This window comes from Myotis lucifugus, unplaced genomic scaffold, assembly GCF_000147115.1.
Source record: "Myotis lucifugus unplaced genomic scaffold, Myoluc2.0 scaffold_332, whole genome shotgun sequence".
NCBI classification, from domain to species: Eukaryota; Metazoa; Chordata; class Mammalia; order Chiroptera; family Vespertilionidae; genus Myotis; species Myotis lucifugus.
Genome location: NW_005871380.1, coordinates 512,557 through 520,198, shown reverse-complemented (window position 1 = coordinate 520,198; position 7,642 = coordinate 512,557). Strand labels below are relative to the sequence as shown.

Here is a 7,642-nt window from a genome sequence, read left to right as displayed (position 1 = left end):
CCGCATTTCGTCATCATGGACCACGTGTACCGTGTAGAGAGCATCCCTATGCCCAGACACGATGCCTAAAACTGCTGCTTTATGCGTGTTCGCTCATAGAATCCTCCCAGAAAAACACGAAGGTGCCCTTCGTTGTTCTTACTCCCTTTACGGACGAGGAAATTGGGGCTCCAACAGGTGACGTGATTTGTCTGAGGTCGCATTGCTGGTAAGAGCAGGGGCTGACATTCGAGCTGGGTCTTGTGCACCGCGTGGGGGCCACGCAAGAGGTGGGAGCAGGAGCCTCCAGAGTGTGAGTCCAGGCTCGAGCCTGGGGGAGGCAGGGCTGGAGCCAGGAGAGAGAGGCCAGGGGGCAGGGGCACAGCAGAGGGACACTCCAAGGAACGGAACCTGCCCACCCTCGGCATGTAGAAGCCGTGTGGCCCTGTCCGTTAGCATATCATACGTGATGGACAGGCCCAGCTAATGGGGTGTTGGGGACGGAGAAAGAATGTCCATCCAGCATTCTACACTTGGTGGGCACTCAAGTGCTGATGACCCCACATGACTATAAGTGTTTGGGCTCAAAAGGCGAGAGGACTGATCTCTGGGGTTCAGTTCAACGTCAGCGCTCTGTCCTCACGAGGGCTGGAAGGCAGGTAGGAGGTGGAACACAGTCATTTCATTTCATTTTATTTTTAAATTCTAGACCATGATCCTTTTAAGCCAGATGCAGCTCTTTAAGCTCTGGGCAAGCCTGTTTCTAAAAAAAGATCTCCAGTTTCAACTTCATCTCTCTCCTTTCCTACTCTACTTCCTGGAAGATTGGATCCAAGGGGAAAACGGAGGTCAAGATTTTGGATTCCCCCCCCCCACCCCACCCCCCCCCCGGAGTGGTACACAAGTGGAACCAGAGCTGGGACCTGAAGGTAGGGTTCCTGTATCCTGGTCTGGCCAGAGTCACTCCCCCTGCCCTACACTGGGCACCGCCCTACTCAAGACCATCGAGTATGTAGCTACCAGGCGTTACTGGCTGGACAAAACCCAGAACTCGGCACCTCACCTCCCATCTCTCCTACCTGGAGAAGTATTAAGGAGGAGCAGGCCACCAAGCCTAGGGATGCCCCGATAAGCTAGACTGCCCCTAAAATCTGCCCCTCCCACACCACCACCAGTCAACCATCCCAAAGTAGAGCCCCATCTGGCTGCCCCACCCAGAGGATCCCTGATCAAACTCCCCCCCCCCCCCACAGTTGCAACTGGGGGGCCTGGGAAGGGCCAGCTCCCTTTAAGGAGCCTGGAGGGTGTGTGTGCAGGAGAAGCGGGAGGGGGGCGGGGAAGGGGGCTGTGCCAGATTCAGCTCCCCGAGCCCCTCCGTGAATCCCGTCCCCACCCCTGTGCCTGCTTCTAAGTCATGAGAACAGGAAAAACGGAGCGAGGGCTTAAGAAGGGGACCGTTCGACCTACGGAGGAATTGGGGGTGGGGGACGGCGGGAAGTGACCTCTCAAGGTCCCAGGCTGTCGCCGGCAGCCCCTCCCCCGCTCCAGGTGGGCGCGCCCAGCACGGTGATGTCACCCCAACCTGCGGCCCGCGAGGGAGGGGACAGCGAGGAAGAGGGTGAGGGCGAGGGACGGGGTGGGATCAGGTACCGGGACAGCGGCCACTCACCCAGGACACGACCCGAAGCAGGGTCTGGGGCCGCTTCGCGAAGCTCACGGGGTCTACGGCGGCCCCCGCAAGGCCCGCGCCAAACGAAGCTCCTTCCATGGCTGGCCCCAGCGGGCCGCGCACCCCTGGCGCCCTCTGTCAGTCTGTCCGCCGGCCGGCCCTGCCCAAGATAGCCCGGGGCTGCTGCGAACGCTGCTGGAGCTGCCGCTGCCTCCGCTGCCTCCCGGGAGCGCGCACTGGCCGCGGCGGGGACGCGCGGGGCGGGGCCGAGCCCGCACCCCCTCACTGGTCCACGCACCAGGCTGGAGCCCTCTGGTCCCTCCCGTCTGCTCTCCTTCCCCCCCCAGCCCTCAGCTGCATGACCCGGGTCCAAGATGGACTCACCAGATCACGATCAGGGAGGGGGCAGGGCTAAGGAGCTGGGGCCTCACCGCCCCTCACAAGGAGTCAGCAGTGCAGGCGGGCACCGGGCTCCGCCTTTGCTGTATCCGGGCAGATGGACAGAGGGCACCTGACCCCATGCCTCTCCTCTGAGCAGGGCCCTTTCATGAATGTGTAACTTAGGCCAGATGGCTCTAGTGTCTTTCCCCCTCAGGAAATAGGAACAGGGCTCCCTGGCCTTGGTCCCCTGCAAACCAAAGGTTGGTCACTGGGGCCTTTCCCCCCATGAGTCCCCCTCCCACCCACACTCCACCCTAGCTTCTCCTTCAGCGGGTCCTAGCCGCCTGACATGGAGAGAGGATGGTCTCTGCTCCCAGGGGCACTTGTCCAGGTGGGCAAAGCCCACAGGCCAGTATAAGTGGGAGTTGGGGCCCTGACAGGTTTGGCTCAGTGGATAGAGCGTCAGCCTGCGGACTGAAGGGTCCCAGGTTCGATTCCAGTTAAGGGCATGTACCTTGGTTGCGGGCACACCCCCAGTAGGGGGTGTGCAGGAGGCAGCTGATCGATGTTTCTCTCTATCCCTCTCCCTTCCTCTCTGTAAAAAATCAATAAAATGTATTTTTTTAAAAAACACAATTGTTTATTTAAAAAAATAAGTGGGAGCTGGGGCATCTCTGCTCCTTCCCTGTGGGTGGCCAGGTGTCATTCCAAGGTGGTTCTGAGCCTTCCATGCGCCTGGGTTTCCTGGACTGACTTGTGACTGACATATTTCGTTTGGGGCCAAGGAGCAGGGAGAACCATCAGAGATGGGAGTTTGGCTGAACTGGGACCTCCCGGCCCCGTACCACCGCTGGGTCTTTTCCATAGATCCCCGGGCCCCCGTTAGTGTCCCTTCCTTCAGGTTCCTTCCAGCCCAGCCCAGCCCAGCGGGAGCCCGGATGACTCCCATGTTTCTATCCGAGTGCTGGGGTCCAATCCCAGCGGGTCCAGGGGTCCCCAAAGGTGTGGATGGAGTCGGCGAAGAAGGAATGACACGAAGACAGCCTTCAGTTGATCAGCAGCCTAGTCAGGACCTCTAGCCAGGATCTCCAGCCAAAGTTCAGCCAGGTTCAGTCACCAGGTTCTTTAGCCAGGTTCTATCCAGGTTCTTTTGCCATGTTCGGTCTAGGTTCTACAGTGAAGTTCTGTAGCCAGGTTCTGTCCAGGATCTTTTGCCATGTTCTCTGGCTAGGTTCTGGTTAGGATCTGATGAGGAGCTGATGAGGAGCTGATGAGGACCTGATGAGGATCTGATGTTTATTGTCTTGTTACATCTGTATTTATACTAGCCGATTTTAATCCTGTCAATTTCTATTACAAAGGTTAGGGCGTTTCTTATCTCCATTCCAGGGAGTAAAGATTATGTAGCTTAACTACCCGCCTGGCACTTAATTAAGGGGTTGTATCCCCTCCCTAACCTCAGGGAAAAATCCCCACCTGGGGAAACAACCTTTCTCAGAGAGGTGACCTTGGTTAAAACACATGGCACTGAGAGCAAACATATTAAGAACAATATGCTATATATGCCAGGTCCATTGAAACATATGCTGTGCAGATGTTTCTTTCCTGCAGCGACTGTGTCAAGCAGCAAGGATGGACCGGCTTCCGGCATTCTAGGACCACTGGTGGTCCGTGAGGTCCAAAAGGTTGGCGACTGCTGATCTAGGCAACGATAAGACAAGTTTGCATTTGTTGAGCATTTACAGTGCTAAGTACTTCACAATGACCTGTGGGGGTAGAAACTATCATCACCCCCACTTCTCAGGTGGTAAATAGGCAGACCGGTTGAGTTCTGGATCATAGAAAGTGAAGAACTGGGACTCGAATCCAGGTCTCTGTCATAGCATCTGTGTGGACAGAGGGTGGTGCCTGGCCCAGCCTCCTGGGAAACCTATCCCAGGGCAGGTGTGGCCAGAGGTGTTGCCCACCTGTCTTCTGTCAAGTGCATGAAACTGCATCCAGTCCTACTACTTCTCACCTGTCAGCAACTGTTCCCCATCTTGGTCTCTGACATCATCCATTTGCCCCTTAATCATTTGCATCAACACCCAAACATGCTGCACTTTCTTCTATATTAAAAAACATCAACTCGTGACCCCATTGCCCCTCCAGCTGTCCCCATGTCACTGCTCCCTTTACAGGGGCAATTCAGACACGAGGTCCCCACCCTCCTAGCAAGGCTTCTAATGAATGTCACCTTCTCCTCATGTGCCTCTTACTTTACAGGCCCTTCCTTGTCACCCTTTCAGGTTTCCTCCTCTTGTCCAACCTGTGATCCTTAGAGGCCCCGGACATGATCATGGCTCTTCTCCTCTATGCTATTGGACTGTGCTGACAGCTCCAGCTAGAACCTTCTCTTGGACTAGAGCCCCACTTGTCTTCACCTGGTTGCCCTGGAAAAGTCTGTGGCAAAGTTTAAGAGTTTTATTAGGGGGTGAAACTTCAGGGAAGCGCGTTAGGGGATAAGGGAAATGAAGCAAGGAGAGAGCAGATATAGGCAGTATGTTCTTGAACCGACCACAGTGGCTCACAGGCTACTCAGGATAGGCCAGAGATGTGCTGGGGACAGTCCATCAAGGGGAGGAAGAAAACTTATCTGCTGACAAGTCCCCACCTATTTCTTTGTGTCACCTGGGCAGCACGTTGTGGAAGCCAGCACCCCTGGGAGAACAGGTCAGGTGAAGGTGGTGAGGAGGCCGTGGCAAAGGCTGGCCCTTTGCCTAGGGAGAGGCTGAAACATGGGGGACAGAGGAGACCAGAGCTTTATGACTATAGGATGGGACACACTATTGCTGGGACATTCTTGCTGGGAGCCAAGGCTTGGGAGCAGGTATGGCTGAGCAGATCAGAAAGGTTCAAAAGCTAGGTCCAGGTCACCCCCAAACCTGCTCCCCTCACAGCCTTCTTCATCTCACTGATACAAAGAGCAACGCCATCCTCCCAGCTTCTTGGGCCAGAACCCCGGTCACCTTTGGCTCTTCCTCTTCTGTACCTTCAGAATATATCCGGCATCCTCTCCCATCCACCCTGCGGCCAGCTTCCCCCTCAGCTGCCAATGGGTGCCTGCTCTCCCTGCTTCCACCCATGCCTGCCTCACCCCAGCTCAGAGGAAACTTTCCGAAGTAACATCTCACCATTCTTCAGCTCCAAATCCTCCAAGACCTTCCTGTCACAGAAGCTGGGAGTTAAAACCATGTCCTTGCTGGGGCCTTGAAGACTTCACGCTGACTCCCCTTCACCTCTTTAACCCTCCCTCAGCTCCAGAAATTCCGCCTCCTTGCTGTTCCTGGGATATCCTGGCCCACTCTTGTCTTGGGATCTCTTTCTAAGGAGCCAGAGTCTGGACAGGAGGAAGCAGCTGACCAGAGGAGTGAGGGCAGGCCCTGTCCATCACTGAAAGTCCCAGCAAACACACTGAAGGCAGGTTCTCAAGTCACTTCTTCAGCATTTTATTTGTCTCGAGTTCCAAGGAAGCTGACCCCAAGGAGCCTTGGAGGAGCCTGGTACTGCTAGGGAAGGCTATGTGCTGAGCAGAAAAGGAGCTGGTGTCGGTGACCCTCAGAGGAGAGCCATGCCTGCACTTTCCCTCCCTGTAGGCACTGAGCAGGGCGGAAAGCTGAGCCTCAGGCCTCTTTCCTGAGGGCAAACAGCACACAGCCTCTGAGGCTACAGGCACTGCGGCTGTCTCTAGCCACAGTAGGGAGACAATGGCCTGGTCTCAAGGATTTTGTGGGACAGAAGAGGCCAGCCAAGCCTATCACCTTCCTGTGTGGGGAAGTGGGCACCAGGGTGTGAGATGGGCAGGAGGCCACATCCTGAAAAAAGCGACAGCCTAGCCTGGCCAGTGTCGCTCAGTGGTTGAACATCAACCATGAACCAAGAGGTCACCAGTAGATTCCTGGCCAGGGCACATGCCTGGTTGTAGACTCAATCCCCAGTAGGGGGCGTGCAGGAGGCAGCTGATGGATGTTTCGATGTTTCTATCTCTCTATGCCTCTAAAAATCAATAAAAACTTATTAAAAAGAAGGGGGAGGGGACAGCCTAGGCTGTTCCTACTCCTTCACCTGCAGCCCCACAGGACCTCAGCTGAGGAGGAGGCCATCAGGGTGCCATCAGCAAGCACCCTGAGAAGGAAAGGGCCCCATGGGACGTGGCTGGGGAACACCCAACTGAAACACAACAGGCTCTGGCTCTGCCACTTTAGAGAGTGCTACGATGCACTTTAATGATTGCCCTGCCCCTCTCTAGCCAGGCAGCCCCCATGGGCTCTGGCTGGCCCCCCTCTAGTCGCAGGAGCCGTCCTTCCAACCATCACGCCAGCGCTCATCCACTTTAGAGCAGTCGAAGTCCGGCTTGCCTAGCTTTCGGTTCACCTCGTTGTGCAGGCGGCACAGCCACTGGGTGAAAGATGCCCGTGTGCGCGTGTCTGGCTGGTTCCTATATATCCTGTGGGGGGGCGGGGGGGGGGGGAAGCACACAGAGAATGAGGACGGGCAGTGGTCCACCTGCTCAATTCAGAGAGAGATGGGATGCTGCTGTAAGCTACACCCAGGTGTATCTCATGTTCTGAGACAGTAATTCCCAGAACAGGGCTGACCCCATAGTGTCCAGGCTTGGTGGACTCCTCGGCCTGCTCAAAACCTCACGTGGGGAGCTTGATAATCCCGCACAAGAGCCCAGGGCAAGACATTAACTCAGATCAGGCAACTTTACAACCTCATAACAATCAGGAAGCCTCACCCAGCTTCCCTGGCCCCAAGCAGTGTGGAAAGGGTGGGGCCTGCACAAAGGCTTACCTAACAGCCAGACCAGTTTCTCAGCACTGGGGCCCTGGTGCCTCCGCTCAGCAGGAGACCGTTTTTTAACTGCCCAGGCTTCAAAAGGCAAGGGCTGCCTTGCCCCCCACATCCAGAAAGGCCTATGGGTGCCAGACGGCCCCAGGCTGCTTGCCCTTTGAGTAGAAAGATGGCTGATGATCCAATCCCCACTGTTTTGTCCCTGCTCTTGGCAACTCTCTGCCATTTCTGCACCTATTTCTCTGAGGCTCTCCTTTATGACATCCGTCAAGGGCCCGGGCCCAGGCTCCAGGGGGGATGCTCTGCTGCTTGCAGACGGTACAGAATAACTTACCTCTTCCTTATGTCTTCTGCACATTCCTCACATGGGTAAAATTTGGAAAATAAATGTATGAGTTGGGCCATGTCTTGCTGCTGTTCTGGGGTGGGCAGGTCGGGGTAGTAGGCGGCCAGGGTGTGTAGGACGGCCCAGCTGTGGCGGCCCAGTTCCTCACGATCCTGAGGACAATCTTCTCTAAATTTGCTGCCCCGCTGCGGAAGGAGGCGAAGGGTCAGTCTCCCCGGACCAGAAGCCTATGACGCTCCCCTATTTCCCTCCCCGGCCGGAGGCCCAGGCTCCAAACGTTAGTCCTGCGCGGATCCGGGCCTACCTTGGGGGCAAAGTTCAGGCACAGCCAACCCTGGGGGCGCACGTCCATCAGGCATAGGCCTGTGGGGTCGGGAGGCCGGCCCGGGAGCCTGCGAACGCGGGGGGGGGGGGGGGGGGGGAAAAGAGGG

The 7,642-nt window shown here is 56.4% G+C and overlaps 2 protein-coding genes across 2 annotated transcripts in view; both read right to left on the bottom strand.

Annotated features, from left to right (window-relative positions):
* Positions 1-1,958, bottom strand: part of SYNGR3 (synaptogyrin 3) — a 2,999-nt gene extending 1,041 nt beyond the window's left edge. Inside the window, 1 exon segment of the mRNA XM_023764478.1 lies at positions 1,630-1,958. Within this exon segment, the coding sequence (XP_023620246.1) occupies positions 1,630-1,747 (118 nt within the window). The 5' untranslated portion in view covers positions 1,748-1,958.
* Positions 1,959-5,496: 3,538 nt separating this feature from the next.
* GFER (growth factor, augmenter of liver regeneration) lies at positions 5,497-7,605 on the bottom strand. The gene is made up of 3 exons (XM_014466319.2): positions 7,516-7,605; positions 7,200-7,396; positions 5,497-6,515 (listed from the first exon to the last, which is right to left on the bottom strand). The coding sequence occupies exons 1-3, from the start codon at positions 7,561-7,563 to the stop codon at positions 6,353-6,355; spliced, it is 408 nt and encodes a 135-aa protein (XP_014321805.1). The 5' UTR covers positions 7,564-7,605; the 3' UTR covers positions 5,497-6,352.
* Positions 7,606-7,642: the final 37 nt, after the last annotated feature.

What these genes read in the sequence shown, in the direction of transcription:
- GFER (XM_014466319.2), bottom strand. Translation starts at nt 7,563, where the DNA reads ATGGACGTGCGCCCCCAGGGTTGGCTGTGCCTGAACTTTGCCCCCAAG. An exon ending in GCCTGAACTTTGCCCCCAAG is followed by an intron (nt 7,397 to 7,515) that starts GTAGGCCCGGAT and finishes CTCCTTCCGCAG; the next exon opens with CGGGGCAGCAAATTTAGAGA. An exon ending in GCAGAAGACATAAGGAAGAG is followed by an intron (nt 6,516 to 7,199) that starts GTAAGTTATTCT and finishes GCCCCCCCACAG; the next exon opens with GATATATAGGAACCAGCCAG.